The sequence below is a fragment of the Adelges cooleyi genome, unplaced genomic scaffold (genome assembly GCF_023614345.1).
Source record: "Adelges cooleyi isolate 19-005CV unplaced genomic scaffold, UGA_ACOO_1.1 ACOO_flye_CR_arks_rails_tigmint_CR_PRNA_247, whole genome shotgun sequence".
In the NCBI taxonomy this organism is placed as follows: domain Eukaryota; kingdom Metazoa; phylum Arthropoda; class Insecta; order Hemiptera; family Adelgidae; genus Adelges; species Adelges cooleyi.
This window is the reverse complement of record NW_026095912.1, coordinates 13,680,270-13,703,147: the sequence shown is the minus strand read 5'-3', so window position 1 is coordinate 13,703,147 and position 22,878 is coordinate 13,680,270. Positions and strand designations below refer to the sequence as shown.

At 40.0% G+C, this 22,878-nt stretch overlaps 3 protein-coding genes across 3 annotated transcripts; 2 read left to right on the top strand and 1 right to left on the bottom strand.

The window, feature by feature from the left end:
- Window positions 1-1,239: 1,239 nt before the first annotated feature.
- Window positions 1,240-2,842, top strand: LOC126837207 (cytosol aminopeptidase-like). Its single transcript, XM_050571029.1, has one exon. It carries the CDS (start codon window positions 1,240-1,242, stop codon window positions 2,821-2,823), a length of 1,584 nt encoding a protein of 527 aa, XP_050426986.1. The 3' UTR covers window positions 2,824-2,842.
- Window positions 2,843-3,499: 657 nt separating this feature from the next.
- On the top strand, window positions 3,500-5,163 carry LOC126837247 (uncharacterized). Its single transcript, XM_050571085.1, has 2 exons — window positions 3,500-4,111; window positions 4,246-5,163. The coding sequence occupies exons 1-2, from the start codon at window positions 3,500-3,502 to the stop codon at window positions 4,648-4,650; spliced, it is 1,017 nt and encodes a 338-aa protein (XP_050427042.1). The 3' UTR covers window positions 4,651-5,163.
- Window positions 5,164-7,517: 2,354 nt separating this feature from the next.
- LOC126837242 (adenylate kinase isoenzyme 5) lies at window positions 7,518-21,856 on the bottom strand. Its single transcript, XM_050571070.1, has 10 exons — window positions 21,502-21,856; window positions 12,944-13,102; window positions 12,758-12,868; window positions 10,179-10,321; window positions 9,637-9,819; window positions 9,318-9,552; window positions 9,086-9,249; window positions 8,903-9,016; window positions 8,612-8,776; window positions 7,518-8,285 (listed from the first exon to the last, which is right to left on the bottom strand). Exons 1-10 carry the CDS (start codon window positions 21,521-21,523, stop codon window positions 7,959-7,961), a joined length of 1,623 nt encoding a protein of 540 aa, XP_050427027.1. The 5' UTR covers window positions 21,524-21,856; the 3' UTR covers window positions 7,518-7,958.
- Window positions 21,857-22,878: the final 1,022 nt, after the last annotated feature.

Sequence of the window (22,878 nt, the reverse complement as noted above, 5' to 3'; positions counted from 1 at the left end):
TGTTGACAAAAGGATATATTAAACTAAGGATTGTGTTGTATAACAATAGCGGTGAACACTGAACATAGTAAAAACGATAGGATTAAGTGAAGTGAGAAAGCGATCAATTAGTCACACTACACTTGCACTAATACAAAATTGCTATATTTTATTGCTTTAGTTTTTTACAATTTACATAAAATCAATATACATTTTTTTTTTTTTTAAGTTAAATATAACTATCTCTTGCTGGAATTTTCCAAAATTGAGTTAGTGCTATTGTTAGGCTCTTGTTTGATTTTTTAACTATTTCAAACCTGATACAATTTTTTAATGAAAAAAAAATAGCGTGAAGTTATTACACTTTTAAGTTTACCAGAAATAATTGTTTGCAAATCATTTTTACGCTAATACAAAATAGTAGTTATATTTATGGTTTAATACGAGCCTAACAGACAAGCGTTCAAATATACAAAAGTGTTCTTGTCTTAGTGATTTTATCACTTTCAGTTATAACAATATCTGTAGACCGTGACCTCTTCGTCCCCACAGGAATTATTATAACTAAAAGTGATAAAGTAATTTTTAAATAAACTTTTCTATGCGAATCTGTGGGCTGTATAAACTACACAGCAACCCAAGGACTGACTACGGTCAAAGTGTGATTTTTCCCAATTTTTTGGTTTTTCCTTAATAAAAAAAATGTTTACCTACAGATTTTTGAGAAAGTCGTATATTATATTACAGCCACATTCTAGATCTACTTTTGGTATCACTTTTTATACATTAAGCCCTATATCGTGGGTACAAAAATATAAAAACACATCGCTGTAAATACAATGACTTTTCAGCTATCGCATCGAAGCTAAACAAAAGTTAAGAGTATCCACAATTCATGCGGATACATCAATACACGGATATGTCTTGCAACCTAGTATCTCTAATCCACTATCTCTATTAGTTCACCTCCATAATCCTCATTCATATCCCGCATCCATAATCCTCGTCCATAATGCTCCTGTATAATCCATAATGACGTCACTTAACATGTCGCTCAAAACGTGTGACGGACAAATTGTCAAAACGTGTTGTTTGCTGGCCCTGTTGACTACGGCTATGTGTGTTGGCTACTTAGAAACGCTTTGGGTCAACACCTGCAGCGATCGGTCGGTCGGTCATTCGTTGTCAAATCGTCGTGCAGAATAATCGTTTTAACCGTTTAACAGTTTGTCGTCAGTGAGTTTTTTTTATTTATTTATCATGTTTATCCGTCAAGCGTTGCGCGGGCTCGGCCGGGCCGGACACGCAATCAAGGCGGCCGCGTACTCGGCGTCCGCCGGCGGCGGCGAGTGCGGCTCCAAGAAAATCGGCCTGGTGCTGGGCGTGTACCGCGGGTGTCAGCCCGGCGAAGTGCGCATGTCCAAGCAGACGCAGATGTTCGACGAGAAGATCCAGGGCAAGGCCAAGGATTTCCTGCTGACCTCGAACATAGCCCGGCAGAGCGCCGTGGTGGCGCACAACCTGCCGTCCGACTACTTTGCCGTGGCGTTCGCCGACATCGGGCCGGCCGAGGCCAAGTACAACCCGCAGGAGAACCTGGAGGAGTGCCTGGACTGGACGCGCATAGGGGCCGGCGTCGGTGCCCGGGCGCTGCAGCAGTACGCGGTCGACGAGATCCACGTGGAGAGCATGTCGAACGCGACCGCGGCCGCCGAGGGATCGGTGCTGGGCGCCTGGGATTTCGAAGGGTACAAGAGCTACAGCGAGGACAAGGTCAGGCCCACCGTGGTGCCGTACAACGTGGACGAGACCGAGCTGTGGCGGAGCGGCACCATAGCCGGCGAGGCGCAGAACATGGCCCGGCACATCGCGCACCTGCCGCCCAACGTGGGCACGCCCGACGGCATTGCCGACTACACGCGGGACATGCTGTGCAAGTGCGGCGTGCAGGTGAGCATCCGGAACGCCGAGTGGATCGAGGAGAAGAAGATGAACGCGCTGCTGAACGTGGGCATGGGCTCGCGGCGCACGCCGCTGCTGCTGGAGCTGGCCTACTGCGGCGGCGTGTCCGACGGCAAGCCCGTGGTGCTCATCGGCGACGGGTGCACGTACGACTCGTGGGGCCTGTGCCTGCGCGACAACAAGCGGCTCGAACACGGTTCGGTGTTCGGCAAAATCGGCGCGGCGTCCGTGATCGGCGCCATGCAGGCCATCGCCCGGCTGTCGCTGCCGATCAACGTGAACGCCATGGTGCCGCTGTACGAGAACAAGCCGGGAGGCATGGCCCTGAAGCCGGGCTCGGTCGTCAAGACGTTCCACGGCAACTTGTCCGAAGTGCACCGGACCAACGTGTCCACGAGGCTGGTGCTCAGCGACATGATCGGCTACAGCCAGGCCCTCGCGCCCGACATGATCGTCAACGTGTCCACCTTGTCCGTCGACAGTCAAAAGTACCTGAGCGACGGCGTCACGTACGGGTACACCGCAAACGATGGCCTGTACAGGACGCTGGAGAGCGCGTCCGCGGTCACGGGCGACCGGGTGATTAGGGGCCCTCTGTGGAAGTTTTACGAGGCCAAGACCAAGTGGCCGACGTTGGCCGACACCCGGGTGGTGCCACACCAGTTCTCCGGCGATTCCATGGCCGCAGCCATGTTCCTGGAGGACTTCAAGCCCAAAGCCACGTCCATGGTCACGCTGGACGTGGGCGGTTCAGCGTTCGTCCGGAGTCCCAAGCCTGAACATTACCTACGGCCCGAACGATTGACCGGAAGTCCGGTGCGCACAATTGTTGAGTTTCTGAAGCAATACACGTGTCCCAACGATAAGAGGCTGTCCTGTTAAAATTGTTGTGTCCAAATTCGAAATAAATTTAATTTTAACTTTGAAAACGTAAAATGAATTTTGTAAAACTATCGCGGTTATGACATACTTACCTGTAGCGTACCACATTTTAAATGCTGCAATCTTGTAGTTTTTGCAATGTACATGTTTTATAATTTGAAGAGGGCAGCTGAATCGACCAACCAAATCGGCTCTATCACTCCATATTTTCATCACATTTACTCAATCAAACACTAATTAAACATTTAAATGTAATGCATTTTTGTTTTTATTTAATTTGTAGGTATGCAATCTGTTTAACCAATGATTTAATATTTACAAAAGGCAGATTAAGGCCTCCCAGTGGAGCAACTTTAAGATATTATATTTTTCCTATTGAATTAGCAGGTCAAGTAATCTTTTTTCCTGAGGTTTGCCAGGAATAGTTATTGACGAGAGTTTAGAAATGCACTTATAGTGTAGCTTGGCAGTTTCAGTCGCAGTAGAAATGTTTAGGTCTTTGTGAATTGAGTGATTGGAAACATAATATTATGGGGCTATACAAATAGTGCGTAAGATCCCTCTGATCCTAGTTTCTTGTTTAAACTTTCAACTCTCCCAACAAACGCAATTTTTTCCAAAATCTCATCATCAATGAGCAAATAATTTTTGTTATACCTAGTTTGATTGGTTGCTAATGACAAATTGTTATTTTCGTGCATTCTTCTCGCGACTCGATAGATCATTGGCCGATGATTTGAGCAGCATTGTAATGACCTTTCGGACATGCTGCGTCTCGTCTCGCGCTCAAGTGACGATAGGTCTGATGCTGGGCGTTTACATCACGATGGCGACCAGAAGTCACTTCAACCTGATGTTGGTGGACGCGAGTGAGTCGTTCCAAGTACCGAACGTCCACTTCATGTTGAACATTGTCTACCAGGTGGGCTTCATGGCCGTGCAGGTGCCGTCGGGAATATGGTTGGACGGTGTCAACCCTGTTCCCGTTCTCGGAGTCATCGTTTTGGCGTTGGCCGTTTCGTCGTTTATTTCGCCGTTCACGTTCCGAGCAGGACTGCTCTATCCGTCCGCCATGTTGGCCGGCATCAACGGCATGATCGTCGGCTGTTGGTGGCCTTCGATGGGCGTCATGCTGTCCAACTGGGCGCCGCCGGCCGAGCTGTCGTGCATGTACTCCACGATCAACACGGGCATTCCAGGCGGCACCATTTTGGGCACGGTCATCCCGGGAATAATTTACACAAACAGGAACAGTTCGGATTTCCATCACAGCTTCTTCGTCCTGGCCGTGAGTAACACGTCAGAAAATTTAATCTGAGAAGGGTTCACCGATGACAATGTTGATCTGTTTCCACGGATACCATTGTTCGTCATTGAGTTCCCATCAAGTGCTATTGACTAACATGCACGCGCACGTTTTAGGCAGCTTGTGCGCTTTGGGGATTTTTTTGGTTGTACGCGTTCTACGGAAGTCCGCTCAAGGATCCCGGGGTCGGCGAAGAAGAACTTCAGTATCTCAGCACGCACATAAAGCCTAAATCGGAGCTAGCCGTTCCCTGGAAGTATATCGCTACGTCGGTGCCCGTTTGGTCCATGTTGTTGGCAAATTATGGATCGACGGTTTTCTACGCGGCGCTGCTTTACTATATGCCGGTGTACGTGAAAACGGTACTCAAACTGGACTTGTCGCAGAACGGTTTCATTTCGGCCACGCCTCCTCTGAGTCAAATGGTAGTGATTTTCATAACTGGATACGTAGCGATGGTCGTACAAAAAAAAGAATGGACGACCGTGACGAACATCAGAAAAGTAGGCTCGCCACATTAACCATTCCCTGTAATCACTCAACATCAATCAACACACGTTACGTTTCTCTAGATATTTACATGCATTGGTATGCTTCTACCTGCATGCATATTGCTAGTGGCACCATTAGCCAGGCGAAGTTACATATTCTACGGTATGTTAGTGCTGGCCTTTGCTGCTTCGGGTTCAGTGTTTTCCGGGTTTCGAGTGACTCCAAATGAAATGTCTCCAAACTTCGTGGCTGCTACAACGTCTATGGCAGATTTCGTAGGCGGCCTAGCAATGAACTCGGCACATGTCATACTGATGCTAATCATCGAGCAAAACAAATCTCAGCAAGCATGGAATGACATATGTTTGGGCTTGTCGGGTATACTTATTGTGTGTGCCCTTCAATTTATGTTTCTCAGCAGCAGCAAAATACAACCTTGGAATGAAATAACATAATAATTATGATATCAACGTTGTTTGTGTATATCACACACCTGTACTGTTTTTCATTTTCTTTGATAACGTTTTTGAAACAACTTTTAATCGACTGAAATGTACCTTTTTAGGTATTTTAACGAAATAAAATTTAAGATGAATAACGTATGCTTTGTTATTTTTAATGAATACTTTATTTATCATCTACTTTATCCGTTATTTTTCTTTGGTTTTAGATTCAGAATTATGTTTTTACGCAATGTTCGCTTGGCATAATTTTTTTTTTTACCTTGAATAAAGTCTACTGTTGGTTTACTTTTGTTTTGTATGAAACTGGGTACAGTTTCGCTTGAAAAAATATAGTCTGGACGTTATTGCAATAACAGATGGAATGAAATGTTGTATTATATTTGTATCGTATGAATTGTATTGATTTAATTTTTATGTCTACGATGCACACCGAATGTATTTACATAAAATTTTTTTTTATACTCTGCCGTAGCAGAGCACAACATTGGCTAAAATTGTCGTGTTCCAAATAGTCTGTGGTTGAACTTATACCGTTACACGATGGCTTTTGTAAAACACTGGCTGTTGATTTTAACAGGAGTTGCCTTAACCGTCGCCGCCGACAAAGAGGTACTAGTGGAAATCGCCAAGCACGCCGTGGACATCTTGACACTGTCTCGTGGACTGTTGCCGAACGAAAACTACCGGCAAGATTTCCTAAAGCAAATGGCGATTTACGGAGACGGTCTAGCTGCAGTGTTGCAAACCTTGCCAGACGACCACGTAGCCGCCTGGCTCTGGCAACACAACATGCTCGCCAACACCGTTTCGGACGTGATTAACCCACCCGGAAGTCATAGTTCCGGCGTAGTCTACATACTTGGCGATAACGAGCACCGGATCTCTGTTGTGACCGACGCCTTGGCCACGATTGAACGTCCCCTGTTGAGTTTCTTACAGAGCAACGGCGTACAGCTTCAGCCAGGACTTCAGACAGCCGAAAACCTGGCAGGACTTAAGGACACTATCGACTCGGTCGGTGCGCTGATCGATGGCCGTTTGAGGGTCGACCCCGGATCGGTGAAATTTTGTAAGCCTTTCAACTTGTACTTGGGTCACGTGGGCAGCAAGCCGGGTAAAATCGATTCGCTGCAAATGGCTAACGTCTACATAGTGTGGAACGGTGTAACGTCAGACGTGAAATCGGCCTACACGAATGCTCTTCGCCAATGGGTGTCTCCGGCCTACGACCATCTCAAGACTTACAACAAGCTACTGGTGGACATTGTCAGAGCCTGTGTTTACGGATACGTTAGAGTGCACGCCGCGCTTTTCTTCAGTTACCACTCTGCCGTGAAAGACATCGGGAAACGGCAAGAGAACGTGGACGAGTGCTACGACTTGTGGACATCCATCTGGATAACTTTGAATAACATCGTCGATACGTTAGACCTGGGTTGGGACGAGCAAATGACGGCACTCCTCAAGGTTTTCGATAAGTACGCAGATTTCGAAGCTAGCAAGAGCGACAAGCTGTTGAAATCGTTAGATAAATCCTTGCTGGAAATCAGTAGAAGTTCAAACTACCATATCATCTCGGACGTCACAAAGTTCAACCAACTGACTAAAAAAACTATCAATTTTAAAGCAATGAGAGATAGTGTCCGATCCAACAAATCCAACTTCGGTATGTACACCAGTCACATCGTCTATGATACATTTAAAGGAGTAAGTTTTAAACACGTTAACAAATTTTTGAACTCATTTTCCTAAGTACCTTCTTCCCATTTTTACCAACGTCACAGTGATACCAACGTCAGTGTGTTTTCATATTTTATTTAAAAAACAAAATACTATAAGTGGGGTATTTACAATGTTCTAATGAAAACGGAATATTTCTTATGGTAAAAATAATAATAATTGTGTTTTATTGAATTGTATAATAGATTTAAAAATCTTAGAATAAAAACCACTTGTTTGAAATTATAAATGACCGATTATTTTATTTAAAAAGCCCGTTTCCATTTGCATCTTTGTTCATTACTGACTCACTTGACTCCATTCATTAAAATTGCTACTGTTTAAATTTAAGAATGATGCATTCTACCAGTATTGATGTTGTAATTTAAAAAAAAAACAATTGCCGCTTAACCGCTGAATGTCGTATGTGTTAGATTGGAATCAATTAATGTTTTAAAGCGATTTATTTTTTTAACTTGTTTAACTATAAATTTAATTTATATTATAAATTCATAATCAGGTGCTATGTTGAAACATTTTTTATTTTGTTAAAAAAATAATCAAGTTGTTTAACAGTAATAAAAAAAATAAAAAATTAACGTTCCTCAAATAGCTCAAAAAATTACATATGATAATTAATTTCCAATAATTTCAGTTTTCTGTAGGAAAATAATAACTATATTTTGTATTTTGCCACTTGTCTATTGTGTGAATACAAGTTACATGGTTGTTAAAAGAAAAAAAGAATATTTTATTAGGTGTTACATCTATTAACGGTAAATGGAATTCGACAGTACAAAATGGTTAACTATTTAGACATTTTGAGCAATCAAATGTTGTACACGCTAAACACTAGGCTATAATCGTAAATCTTTATTGACTATTAAAAATCGGTAACCCTATGGTATCACAATCGTAAAATAATATAATAAAAGTATATTATTATTATTATTATTTACTATATTATAATATAATAATGTCTAATGTGTAGCTTATTCCATCTGGTCAGGCCAGCTTTACGCGGAGAAAATATACAACAAAAAAATCAAAATAAATAAATAAATTAGATATGCACAATATTTTTAGTAGTAGGTTTGGTTACAATAAGGCAGGCGACAATGGTATGGGATTTGCTTAGCATTTCCATTTGACTACTATAGTACATTGTTTTTAGGGTACGAGCCTATTTGAGCGTACATAGTCCGTATGGATTGGCGCGACCGTTGTTCCAGATCGTTGCTTTTTGCATTTGACGTTTGGGCATTCGGTATGAACCCGTTCTGGTGTGGAACCGCTGGACCGGTGACCGCGTGGGACGCTCCGGCCTCGGGGGGTTCCTCGTGGCTCTCCAGGTCGTGAAGCACAGTACCGTCGTCGTCGGCCACCTGGTGCGCCACGGTCGCGGTTTCGCTGCCAATCGTACTCACCAAAGCGCCGACGAACATGTCTTGCACTTTCCTGTCTTCCGTGTTGCCGTCCACCTGTGTGCGACGAAACCGTGGATTAATCGAACATTAATGAAACATAGGATGTCGCGAAAAGAATGCTGGGGTTTCAAACGGCCGTAGGCTGTGAAGTATTGGACCTACAGCGCTCTGGTAGGGCTTGAATGAAAGAGAGAGTCGTCAAGTTTCGAACGACCGCCTCTGGATGTTTCACAGTCGTAACTGAATTACGCACTGAATTCGAAACCTGACAACTCCCTCTTTCGTCCAACCCCACCATTATTTTTGAGACACCCTGTATAGCAGACATTCAGGATAGATACACAGGATTGCCAGTTGACGTCTAATTAATTATCACTCACCACGATCAGCCGTTCGTTGTCGTCGAGCATTTTGAGCATTGGTAAGGTTTGTTCGCGAAAATTCTCGAGACGATGCCGGAACGCCGACACGCTGTCGTCCAACCTACCGCGGCCTAACTGCAACTTTGAGCAATCCAAAAGTATCAACAATGGTCGTTGAGCATACTGAAACGCCATAAAATAAGCAATCATCAATAAGGTTATGGTCAAATTTCTGAACTGCTGTTTATTATTTGCCATAGTAATTGCAAATAATACTTATGTCAGCAAGTGAAAGACTCGAGCCGTTACCTTTTTTTCGAAATAGTTGAGCTGTTCCACGGTTCTGGGAAATCCGTCGATCACGATGCCGTTACAGTTTCTGTACTTCAGCATCTCGCCGTCCAACACCTCGTAAACGACAGCCTACAACGATTTTGTACAATGTTAACAATTCAAATGCTTAACCTCGCTTACACTCGCCGAACACAGTACCTTGTCGACCAATTGACCGCTGCCGATTGTGTGTTGCAACGGGTCTGTTGGTTCCTTGCCCGACGCCAAAGACCTGAGCACCGACCCCATGCTGACGTGTCCCCAACCGTGGTGGGTCCTGAGAATTTTTTGGCACAACGAACTCTTGTTACTGCCGGGACCTCCTGTGTTAGGGAAACCAAGCGGATGATGGCAATGTCGCCGGACGTGTCATATTTTAATATGGACTTACCGACCACCCATATAACTCTAGGATATCCCGACGAGCCCGGGTTATGACTGACCGTGGCTGGCTCTATATTCACTGTAGTAACGCTGTTGTGCTCGGCCGTGTCGTCGCGGTGGGATACGTGACCGTTAGGAAACGCCGTAGGAAGTGCTCCTGTGGCCAAGTGAGCGCTCAAAACCTGCAGCACCGTCGAACGGAAGTCCAAGTACACCTCTGAAGGGTTTCGCTCGCCGTTGATCTAAAGCGGTAATGCAAACGACAATGATACACGAATGCCGACTAAAAGGCGGCAACCCGAAGAACTATAGTCTCCCGGACTTACCGATATCAGTATCCTCCTCTGATCGTAGTATTCCGACACGGGGGTGACGTTGTTGTAAAAGCTACTCAACTCCATTTTGGCCAGACTCAAAACGACTTGACCCAGTTTGGCTCCATAATCGATTTGCCGCTCTAGCACGCTTTGACTCCACGCTATCAAGATGACTTTGCTCAATAATTTTATCTATTTAAAACAATACACATAATATATTAGTTGACCATATAAATTGGTTGACTGTAGGTAATGGAAAGGCAATTTTCGAAGTACTAATTGTGCAAAACAAAATGGAATTTGATTATAGATTGAAGCGCAAAAACATTTAAAAAGAAGAGCAAAGTATCAATAAACATAGTCCATAGAATATAGTATTCGATGATTAGATTTAATAATTAAAGACGATACAGCGAAATAGGAAAAATTTCAAAAAGTACTTAAAACTGTAGAATAAAACGTGGATTGCCAACCTAACGCGAGGAAAGGAACTGTGATTTTATGTTATTTAATACCAATTAGACCAAACTCGGTAACACTGGTTAACGTACCTTCCGCGTGTATTCAACGACGTCACGCATGTTTCGGGGAAAACCCGAAATCAAAAACAGCTTGGCTGCCGGCGACATTTTCAACTCCAGCATCAGCACTTCCGTGACCGTTCTGCTGGACAGCTTATTGTAGTCTTCCATGTCTTGGCCAGTGAATTCAAAAACAATTTTATATTAGCTTCACGAATATCGATAACGCCTAAATAGTGTTCACTTTTTTTGAGAACTAAGTTCAAAAATAATATAATTCAATCGTAACTGCCGGTCAAACTTTCCCCAAGGGTTAGGGTACAGTTATTAAACTTTTCGGGTTCATTACACTCGCGAAGGCCACGCGGAGTTCGAGTTCAAACGTCTAGACGATTAGACCATATGATTTAGACAAAAGCTATTATCTTGCTGATGGCGATTGGCACGTGAACGAGAGCTCGCTGCTAAAAACTGTTTTGTTCAGAATGGAAATTCTGCGAAAAACGGCCACTTTAACGGAATTGTTCTCTTTGTTTGAAGTGCACGCGACGAGTCGAAGCGATTGTGTGTACATACACTCCATGGTACAAAGCCAAAGACCTCTTAAATCGTCATACATACCACGTCACCTTATTTCTAGCTAATGTTTGTATTGCCCTAAGTGTACAACTTTTAACGTATACATTTTTGTCATTTTCCGAATGACAATCCCTAATTACCCAACGCAAATGGGGATTTGTATTTTTGTCTGAATGAAGTGCCAGTTATATTTCAATTTGCCTTAACTCTTCAACATTTGAACATGCGAATAAAAGCAAGTATCGAGTAATTAATACTTCAAGAAAATCAAGTAATCCCACAATAACCGGATGTCAACTCATCCTGTGAAGATTTGATCAAGTCTTTCAAACCAAAAACTTATACTATCTTAGTCCGGGAACCAATCCACGTCAAAGGAATTATTCGAATCTTCCCCCTCCCTTCCGTTCTAGTATGCTGGACTTGAAGCTATCGTTTAATTGATTGATAAAAAAACAAACAATCAATTAACCTAATGTTTTGTCTATTCAACGGCTCTTGTAAAACGATACGTGTTGATGACGTGATGTAGTGCTTTCGAAAGGGTTTCGTTTGCCCGTTCTTGGAACACTAGAAAATTGTGCACAATATCCGGCGGACATTTCCTGTTAAACACCGCACGTACAATTACCATTATATTAACCACATATTATTATATTGTCCTAGCCCGCCGGGGTTGCAAAAAAAAAACAATACACCTACTCTTTATTACAAATATACACATACTCCAGGGAAGAGGACGGCGTTAATGAGATGTGTGCGTGATGTATTTTTATCGTCGTTATTGTTTTTTTTTCTCGACCCCTCGTTTTAATATCAGTATCCCTAAAAAAAAACCCTGTCCAACCCCCAGTGTTTACTTACGGTTTCATGGAAACGGATTTCGATCACACACACAAGTGCCTATTTAATGAACCCCGCCCCCCTACCCCCGTTTCCTGTAAAGGCGGTGTGGTGGTACCGGTATTGGCCCGACCTTGTTTGACCGTACCCTTTACCCTTTGCTATTTACTCAGCCGTCAACGCCGCCATTCCCCCGAGGGCGGTTAACAATATGATGTCAATGTTTTTTTTTTGGGCTGATTGGGAATTATAAAAAAAAAAGCCTATACGAGTAAACACACTCTTTCCGGCCTGTACAATACCTATTGGGTTAAATCGCGATTCGATAGGTCGCCTAGTATTTAATATAGGTCAGGGACAACTCGATGCGTTAAGACCGTCTGGACGGTTAAACTAATAGGACGGTCGTCGACAATCGATACGCGTGATTGTCCGGTGATTTTTTTTAGTAGAAACGCCAAACAATAAATTAGAAAAAGCCAAAATAAGGCAAAGTGATCCAAGCGTGAGCGATGAATTCACGCGGAAAAAACTGTTCAGAAACAGCTCAAGTTTATGGAAAAACTTGTTGTGGCTGTCGTCAAACCCAAAATATACACAAAGAACTTATGGTTTAGTTATTAAACCAATATCATGTACACGTGCGACACTTGGACCAACTTGAGGGAAATGGGCTATACCTAGTCGTTGACGACGGCAGAGCGATTTACCTGCTCGCTTTTGAGCTACAATTAAAAATATGATAAATTTCAATAAAAGTGCTCTGCATCAACCATTGTTTCTAAATCAATGTGCACGAACACAGGATTAGTTACAAGTAATCGTTTCCCATAAGTGTTCAACTAAGACGTTGTGGAAAAGTGGCGGCGGCACGGGTGGGGAGGGGGGGAAGACACGCTAGCTTATTGTGATCGAGCAAAAACCTTTTTCCTTTAAAAAGATAAGTGGTTAAACTTTTGAATGAAATCGATTAATTGGGGTTTGTTGACCCTCAAAACGCGATAATTACCCAGGTATAGAGTTGGTTTTTTTATTTTTATTCAGAAGGTCATTTACCTGAAGAGAGAAGCCGCCGCGCATTGATCGACGGCTCGGCCAGCCGTAATTGACTAAACGCTCTCAAGGCCTTTTGCCCATTCTTACATTGAAAAAATCTTGCACTTAATGTGTTTCGATCGTACACTTACCATTTCCGACGGTGTATTGCTGAAGCAAGTCGGTCATGTTTACATGAACAATGCCCCTCTTTTCTGTCATCAAATTGTCACAATGTGTCACCTTGCCGCTGCCAGGTCCTCCTGTGTAAACACCAAGCGAGCATTACGAAAACGTTTGCCAGCCTACTGGCACACATTGTTGTGCCTTTCACTTACCGAGTACAAATATAATAGGAACTTTCGGCGTGTTGAACTTGACGTGACTGTTATTGTCCGACAGCAAGTCGTTAGCGTTTCTGTCGTCGGTGTCTTCGGCATCCCAGTTTTGTCTACCTCTTGGACCGTTATTGTAACTATTATCATTAGGGTTTTTGTCTGAAAGAAAAAATAAAAAAAATTATACACAAAACAAAATGAATTACAACATTTCGACACGATTTGCGAGATTCGATATTAAAAATAGATTGACCTAGATAAATCACACATTTATGTGGATACAACCCATCCCTTTGGATAGGGTATAAGTTGAACGTCAAAAAATGACCAAGAAAATTCAGCATATCTGATAGAGAATTTCAGAGAGTAGTGTTTATGAATTAAACGAATGAGAAGGAAGTAAAGTATGGCTGATTCCAGCACGTGGACACAGAAAAAGTTTCCTGTTTGGGAAGATTGATTTTGATTGATTTTGTGGATAGACGGATTTAAGTGAAATTAATTAGGTATTTTAAAAACATATTCGATATTTTCTCAATCGCCAGATCTTTACATCGAGCTAACCAAGTATGTTTTTGTTGGAATAAAATATAATACATATAACACAATAACGTTTTAGATAACACAAAACAAAATTACAAATTCAACATATACAGCTTGATCAAAATTGTATTTTATAACAATATATGTTTTAGTGTGCAAGTTAAAAATTTAAAGGTCGCTATTGAGAGTAACTTATAAAAGTCTAATTGCAATAATTTATTTTATTATTAAAGACATTTTGTTCATTTCACAACTAACATTTCCATAGTGGAGACCTTACTAGAACGCCAACCTTTGTCGCTTCCATTTCTTAATGAGTCTCTACACTTAAGAATGAGTGATAAGAGATAGGAATTAAGTGTTTAAGCTATATTTCATAAACTCATTTTCCTACATTTATAATAATAATCTAGTAGTTTTAGAGGCGGGCTAATAGCGAGAAAAATAAAAGGTAAGTAGAGAACGATTAGTACACAGGTATTAGGAATAATATGCACAGGTGGACTAAATAAGAACAAGAAGTTGATGGATGTGACAATTAAGGATACTGAATGGGGATATGTGTGGTCTGAATAATGAAATGGTGGTTGATTTAGATGTCCAAGGCATCAAGGAATTCGTCAAGTTTTATCAACACATTGTGCTTGTATTACCTATGTTATTGTTTTGTCCATGATACGATATTGTATTTTCTATGATTTATCAAATATATGACGGAGTTATCGCCAAACCTAAAATTTTAATATGTATCATGCAAGAGTAACGTGGCATTTTTACTTCCCATTGAAAAACGTCCCGACCTGGGAGGCAGCCATTTTTCATATTATTATATCGAGTTCGGTTAACAGTTAGAAACAGTTTGAAATAACAAATTTACTAGGGTAGGTACAACACTAGTGTTGGGGATGAGTGTTAACAGCGTTTCAATGTCGTCGCTGGAGAATAAAATAATATGGAAAAAAAACGCGTTTATGCCGTCAAATGGCCGCGTATCGGTGTGGTGAAATCTTGACACATAACTAATGAAATTACTTTTCAAGTACAAACGTGTCGTTTTAGAGCGAAATAATAATAAAAAAAACCACTCGCACGCCTTTTGAACATTATCATCGCCGCCAATGGATTCTCCGAACCCGTTAGAGCTTTATTGAACAACAATATTAACCGGTAGAAAAAATTCCGCCGATATCCGTTATCCGATTTGTTTCAAGGTTCGCCATAATGGCACACCGCCGGTTCGGCGAGCAGTTATTATAACAACGTATCATTATTATTGCACGTTGTTAATCCATTACACAAATGTACATCTGATAAAGAAGTAGTAATATTCCGTAGAAAAAAAAAATAACGAAAATTCTGTCATGGTGAACCCCAAAACAAATTATACACAACATCAAATTACTCGAAACCGCTTTGGTGTTATCGTTATTCGATCTACACCGACTACACATCATACATAATAATATTATACCCGTTTATCCTTTTTTTTTTAAACTAGTGGTTTTGCACTTAATGAAAAATATTATGACGTATCCCGCCGTGTACGATAATTGTGTTGCCGGCTTTAAAAAAAAAAAAAACACCAACAATACAATATTGTAATGTACGGTTTTGTACACAACGTTTTTCGCACTATTATTTACTTTATCCAGCGATCAAATATTGTAAAATATGTTTTTTTTTTTTTTAAACAGAAAACAACGCAATGTGTACCTGCTTAAGTGATATTTGTTTGTAGGCAATCAGAAGCCAAGCGTTTACCTAAGTCGGTGCAATTGTTTTGTACTTAGTGTACAGTATTGTCTTAAAATGGCCTTTGGCCAACGATTATACTACTAACACTAAAAATTATAATTTGAATGATGAGAAACTCAAGGGAAACGGAAATAGTAGAATTGTATGTAAATATAAACACTAAAACGACCTGAAGTCACTTTCTGAAGTAAACACTACATTACACAACGGGCGGTGGCTATAAAATAATAATAATAATAATAATAATAATAATATTTTGTGTTTATCATGCCTAACATTAATAAACGTTCATACGCGGCCGACCTTCTTTTATAATAGTTTTTTTCACAGTAGTCTATTTTTTGTTGTTTTCAGGTTTGTGTGTGTGTCCGATGGATCATTAATGCCTTTAATAATTGTTTGTTTGTTTGTATAGTTTTCCCATTCGAACGAGGCACACTTGTCGTTAACGAGTTCAACTTTATTTGACGACGAAACAGAAGGGGATGGGATGTAAAGGGGAGGGGATTTAGCCGAGTCTCAGACTATATGAAAACATATAGTTCACTCGGCACGTAATAATATCACAGGTTAGATAAAACCAGATGGTGCACTTTAGTGTTTAATGATAACTCGAACCTGCCTCAGTGCAGTGTGACCACATACGAGAAATTAAATTATCACTGTACAACACCTTATACGCTATAATTATTATATCAAATCATTTTTAATACAATATGTGTATTAAATGTATACGGGTGGCAATTCAAATGAATGAAATTCCAAAGTATTAACCAAAATTTAGAGCAGCTCTAATGTACTGATTAGTCGGTGGTAGTCTTTGGGCCCATATTTAATCTATCTACATCTACCTTTTTAACTCTATCGCAGATTAGATAATTCTATTTTACCTAATCTGTTACTGTACTATGCTTAGTATGTTTATACTGTTTACACTTTAAGAAGTAGTGACTCATTACTGCAATTTTTAATTGTCTTCTAGTGAAAAAACGATCAAAAAAAAAGTTAGTGATGCGATGGAAAATAATAATTTCTCATGAAGACTTTTTTTTTCCTATCAGTGGTAACACTGAGCTGAGGCATGTTTTGGTTTGTCACATTTTTGAGAATTACACGGGCTGAATAAGAAGTGCACTATCTGGTAAAATATCTGCTGTGGCTCTAAAATAACTCTGTGGCTGAGTATGGGGACTTCTCTGTATCAGCTCTTTGGCTGGCGCAATAACTTGACGAGTGGTTGTGGTTAGGTTAGGTTAGATTAACTCGATTACCGTCCAATTACCGTAATTGCTGTTGGTGAAAAAAATTGCGGCTGTGTAAAAATAACCAACTAATTTTTTTTTTGACCATCAAATGCACAAAGTCACAAAAAAGCGGATTTTCCAATCGGGTCATGGTTACCAGACTGTCGCTTGGGCCGTTGGGCGTCGGATGGACATTATTAATGTTATTATTATTATTGTTATTTTACAATGCGATAGACTCGGTTAAAACACGAGTGTGGGGCGCCGAAAATAATGAGACGTGTACAAATCAATAATAATATATACTGACCTCTCGAAAACGCTCGTCTATGTTTTTTTTTTTTTTTGTATACCTGAGGGCGAGAGGGAGACAACACACGCGTTATTACCATTAACAAAAGGGCTGGTGTATTCGGATAGGCGGCTCCGCAGGTTTAGAAGGGCTTATCGGTCGTTAAATTGACATATGCATATATTATTATCATCATCATCATCGTCAAATAGGGTCAACAATTTAGCAACATTTGTCTGTATTGCGGAATTTCTGCAATATTTTGAGAAGTAAAGAACATTCATATTTTTTGTTTACCCTTCAAGCTTTGTCGAGGGTTCCAAGTATCTGCCCCCACACATCATCACACACACACACACACAATCCGAACATTATTCGATGACAATTATCATTACAATAATCGTTTGTGATTCTCATTTTCCGGTAGTCATTTGCTGCGTCCGAATGTCGAAAATAACAAAACACTCGAGTAGGACTCGTTAATAAAATGGTCGTTATAAAAAATATAATTTTGGAATAAAATAAAAGCTGTCAATCACCGAGAGAACCTTCCTCTTCTTCTTCACCTTATCCCATGCAACCAGGTAGGCCAACAAAATATCCGCTCTATCCACAACTTTCTTATTCCAAAGAACTTGATATGAAAATTTCTAACGGTAAAAACTAATTCTTCAATACAACAGTGTAGGCAATTATTGTAACCTTACACTACCGCATGCCAAACACTAAAACAACTGGCATGAACATAATAATATGACTTTTTTGGGTTTTTTTTTTTGGTCTTTCAAATCATAATTATTATTACTGTTGAATAATAATATTTGCACTGTATTCGTGTTTTAAATAGAACCTTCGCAGAGTAAATTGTGTTGTGTGCAACCAATTACCACGAAAACAAAACACTCGAGTCAACAGTACAAGAGCTAATATTAATATGTAATTTTCTTTTTTTTTTGGTTATTGCGTTTTCGATAATTGGACAAAAACCGTACTCGAAAGGTTATCGTTATTTTTTTAATAATTTTCACAGTGTTTAATGCGAAATATTCGATGGTAAAAAATATAAAAGAGCAGGTCCAAGGGTGATTATGTTGTGTAACTATATAATAATTGTTTAGAGGGGTCAACGCTAAATGTGTGTTAGGGTGTCATTTTCACGGACAATATTGTTTCTAGTAATAATAATTGGGTTTTGCCCGAATTCGCGGTATCGTTTGCACGGAATATCCGTAACCGAACAACAGTCATTGTACGTGGAATAAAATTGGGAATTCCACGATGATAATCTCAGAGAATAAATGGAAGGAATCAAAGGAAAGCTGAGGTCAAAGCAGCTTATTATTATCAGGACACTGATAAAAACTAAGACCAAACCCTTCCTCAACTCAGAGTGACCACTGGTAAAAAAAAAAATTATCTATGTGAAACTATTGTTTTAGAATCGAGCATCACTGATTTCATTGACAACTGTTATCACTGATATACTATACAAGTTATTCACCATATTATAGTAATTGGAGTAAAATGTTTTTTACAGTAATTTAATTTATAGAATCTGGTCGCACCTAATTAAGGAGGGTTCAGTTATCAGAAATAGTAATAAATAAGAACAATTATTAGATCTTTTTTTTTTTTTTTAATATCGGGCAAATCACTAATAAAAGAAAAATAAATTGGGGGCCTTTTTTTAAATTAGTATTAATTATCAAAACATAAAATAACAAACACATAATTATACCCCAGGTCATAGTTTATACAGTAAAACGAATTGATATTTCAAGTTTCAAGCTTGGACACCGATTTTGGCCATTCCCCCCCCCCCCCAAAGGTTTACATGTTAGGATAAAATATGAATTGAAGTACACTCTGAAACATACACTTTATACTTGTAGACTTTCTGAAATAGAATTACCTAAATTTGGGTTAAAAAACTGCATATTCATGTATGACATCTAAAACACAGGCAATTTTGATTTTCAAATAGCAGACCGAAGAAGATATGGGTGGGTGTGATGAGTAAAGGCATTGGGTTTTAATGTTAACAATTGTTAATTAATTAATTTAAGTTACAGATTTATGTTTGCCGGTTAATACGACATGCATAATATTACATTGAATTTGGGTAGAAAAACTTTGTAGGGCTATGACATGACACACGTGTACCGCCGAATAACACTATCGACACCGAATTGAACTATGAATAACACAATTAATCATATTATAGCCTTTAATCGGTTTTTGACATGCATTGAAAACGTTTTCTATCCAAACGTTTACACTACTTGTTATAACTACAACAAACGTTGACTGAAATTATTATTGACAGTATGATAGTCAAATTACTTTGCACCATAGTGGGCAACATTGTAGTTGTAACAGTGTAGATTTTGGCTTGAAAACGTTTTCAAGCTAACCATAAGTCACCCGCATTTCGTTAGGTGGAGCGAGGTGGATACTTATGGACTTAGGGTGTACCCTTGACTGAGTCAAAATGGTAGCTAAATATTGTGTTGGTAACGCCACGTGCATTGTAAAATAACGGGCTGATCCGACGGCTGACCATTATTATAGGTTAATTTGGAAACAAAACACAATACAATATAATATGCTGGTTAACGAAACACCGTTGTGCATATTTAACGAGCGTGTTACTCGGATGGTTACTGTTTATATTTTAATTCGAGACAATATAAAATTTGGAAAAAATAACAACTAAAAGAAAACAATCGAAAAAGGAAAACAATGGAAAAATTCAAATAAAAAAACAAAAGCGTCGAAGGCGTTAAAAAACAAATGTAATTTTCACCATTGTCACCGCCCAACCAAAGGAAATTTAGGTCAGAACTATGGCTATGCTAACAGCCGCGGCGGCCTGTCCGAATAATAGCACTGTTGAATATTAAATCAGCAATAGAGTTGTATGGACACATCAAATATTAGTACCGGGCCAAGTCGTGGAAATATTATTATTATGATAAAAAGTGCGACGTTGAAATGGCATTATTGTATGGCCGACCACCACGAACGACCGAGGCAGGATTCGTGTGGTGCTCCTTAATGAAAATAGGTCGCAAGGTATAATTGTTAGTTTTTAATATTGATGATAAGTGATTAGACGTATTGGGTGACAGAATTGAGTCATTTAGAATGGAAAACTGTTTTTATAAGACTTTATTAAGTGAGTGTTATGCATTTGATGGTGTAGGATGAAAATCAAAATGAAAATATTAGAATTTATAAATGGAAGCAATAAAAAAAAATAGATGGAGATGAATAGGCAAAACAATGGAGAGAGATGATTGAAATTTAAATGTAACTGAAGGTAAAAAAGTGATAATGGAGGGTTGGAAACGTGTAACAAAAATGTTTATAACATAATTCTAGATTATTATCAGAAAATAAAAAAAATAGGAACTGAGCAATAATATGCGTAGTTTGGAAGTTTGTGTTATAGAAAACCTTAAAAAATGATAATAACATGTTTTTGAACTATTAAAAAAACGTTTTCTAAAAAACATGTTCACATTTAAATTCATACGTATTACCAATACACTATATGCTTTAAATAAAAACTTAAGCAACTTAATAAAATAATTTCAAAGTTATAAAAACCCAAAAAGGGAGAAAAACTTGCAATTGCCGCTATTATTTTTATACAAAGACACCAATTTATTCAGTTGGATGAGTGACTAGGTTGTGGAATGAATAAGAAATGAGTATATAAGGTGTTGCGGATCAAGATGTACGAAGTGAGTGCTGGACAATTTAAAAAAAAAACCGAGGATTGTGAAATATTTGTAAAATGTATAAGAAAAAAGGGATTTCGAGGTAGATGTAAACCGAAGAATAAAAAATGGTTGGATATAATAAATGAATATTATTAGAAGTGAAGGTATGTGTGGCGATAAGGGGTAGAAGAAAAATACTTTTTTAAATCGTTTAATACAGCTCTAGATAGAGCTGTTATGCTTTGCGGTCAAAAATATTATTATCTTCTACGTTTAACGATCATTCCATGTGCTAACATATAAATACACGGAATGAGTGAAACGAGAAAAATATCTTTATTTAGACACATAAATAACACTGACAGTAAGCAATTAGCACATGTATGACTTATTTGAAAATCAAACATGGTATCCATTGCATAAATGTGGGCGGTTCCAGTGTCAATCACGTTGAATAGCATTTATCAATAGATGATTAGATCATACTTATAATTAAAGCACAGTATATTCCTATTAAAAAAAAAACTATTAGTCACCCAAATCATTTGATTTTTCCATTCAAACATTAAATTTCGTTAAAATAACAATGTTGACACTACATTTTTGATCATTTTGATCGCCTGCGAAATTTGTAAATATCCAAAGGGTGTTTCTGCATCATAGACCTAACCTAACCCCGTGTAGATAAATAGATAAACGACCGATTAGCTCTTATCTGGAATGTACTCGTTGAACAGTGTGAGCATGACCGCAGGATAGTATCATATAGTTTTACCTAAGAATCAATTAACAGATACTTGATATTGGTATACTTGAAATGACAAGAAATTACCTTTGGATGGTGGCTGCGAACCAATCGACGGATCGAAGCCGGGGGAGAGGAAAATAAGAGGAATGGGGCTAGAAGGGGATGACGCTTTGCACTCGCCTGAGCTTTGACCAAGGTAGATGTGTAGGGGGGAATAGGGTAGGTTTTGGGTATTGCTCGAATCTCACCTGTGTCCAGACAAATTCCCATAGTCCCATTCACGGGTGTGTTTCAATTCGGATGGCACGGGGTCGGGGCGGACACCTCGATCATTGCTGGTCTTGGAAACGGCGGTTCGTGGATCTCTTAACCCGGATCGTTCGGGCCGTAGCACATGTCGACCTGGGCAGCGGAGGTGTCGCGGCCGAACTCAACCGGCGGCGTTTACTATTACACTCCAAGACGGTCCAGACCCGGTGATGAAATTATTTCTTACGGCACCGTACCGTATCGTCGATTCGAGACGAGATTTAATTTACCTTTTATTTTTTTTACCGTATTAAAAAATACACAATCGACCGTTGCGCGGGCGGCGGTTGTCGACGGACCCGCCTGGACGTACACTGACTAATGGCCGGGGACCACCCGTTCGGACACAATAGCGGCGCACGAGGAGAGGTCATCCGCCCGGTACGACACCTACCGGTCGAATTCCCGGCGTCGTTCTTGTCCGTCTCTCTGCCTTCCCCTATCCCGTGGTCTGCCGCCCCTTTGGCTTGTTGAATAGGCGTGGGAAAACGCGGCCGTTGGAAAACGGATGAATCGCCGCGATAACACAGGCAACGACGTCCCGTTGTTGTGATTAATGGATTCGGACCGCCGATATTGTGTTATTAACGATTATATTAATAGGTAGCCCCCCCCCCCCAAGGGGTAATTAATATTGGCAAACGAAAACCCCGCCAGGACGTTGAACCCTACACCTTACGGTGCATGCAAAGACCGTGTACCGTGCGAACACTAATAATTACACAATATAAACGCCCGTAAGATTTACACCGAAACGTTTTGACGGATATCCAATCGTTAAAAAATAACAGAAAATTCGAGATTGTTTTGGCATCTTAAGGTTTTTGAAGTACACTTTTCGGAAAATTTGGATCAAACATAATCTTGTATTTTTTTTTTTTGTCTTTAGGCTTGCCCACTTGCACAATATGTCTATCACTTAAAGATAATACATCCGAGGTCTAAAAATGGGCAACGTTTTGTTTGATTTGCCAGTAAAATGTCAAGTGAGAATAATAAATGGACTTTATTTTTTTAAAACAGAAACTCAAATACAGGCAACTACTAGGTTTCACTTTCTCGGTTTTTTCGTTTTATTTGGGCTTTTTCTACTATACCTTCGCTTGACGGCTTGTTGAGTTGACGTCTCGGGCTCGATGTCTATGTCGTAATCGTTCCCGATCACTGGCTCCTCGACCACAGGCCTTTCTGGGATAGTCACATTGTCTCGGTCGTCGTCTTGGCTGGTCTCGTTTTCGATCACTGGCTCGACCACACGCCTTTCTGGGATAGTCATATTGTCTCGGTCTTCGGCTTGCCTGGCCACGTTTGCTCGG

Coding starts and splice junctions, on each gene's coding strand:
- LOC126837242 (XM_050571070.1), bottom strand. CDS start 21,523: ATGGGAATTTGTCTGGACACAG. Junction 13,103..21,501: donor GGGAATTTGTCTGGACACAG/GTGAGATTCGAG, acceptor TTTTTCTTTCAG/ACAAAAACCCTAATGATAAT. Junction 9,820..10,178: donor TCGTTGAATACACGCGGAAG/GTACGTTAACCA, acceptor TGTTTTAAATAG/ATAAAATTATTGAGCAAAGT.
- LOC126837247 (XM_050571085.1), top strand. CDS start 3,500: ATGACAAATTGTTATTTTCGTGCATTCTTCTCGCGACTCGATAGATCA. Junction 4,112..4,245: donor ACAGCTTCTTCGTCCTGGCC/GTGAGTAACACG, acceptor CGCACGTTTTAG/GCAGCTTGTGCGCTTTGGGG.
- LOC126837207 (XM_050571029.1), top strand. CDS start 1,240: ATGTTTATCCGTCAAGCGTTGCGCGGGCTCGGCCGGGCCGGACACGCA.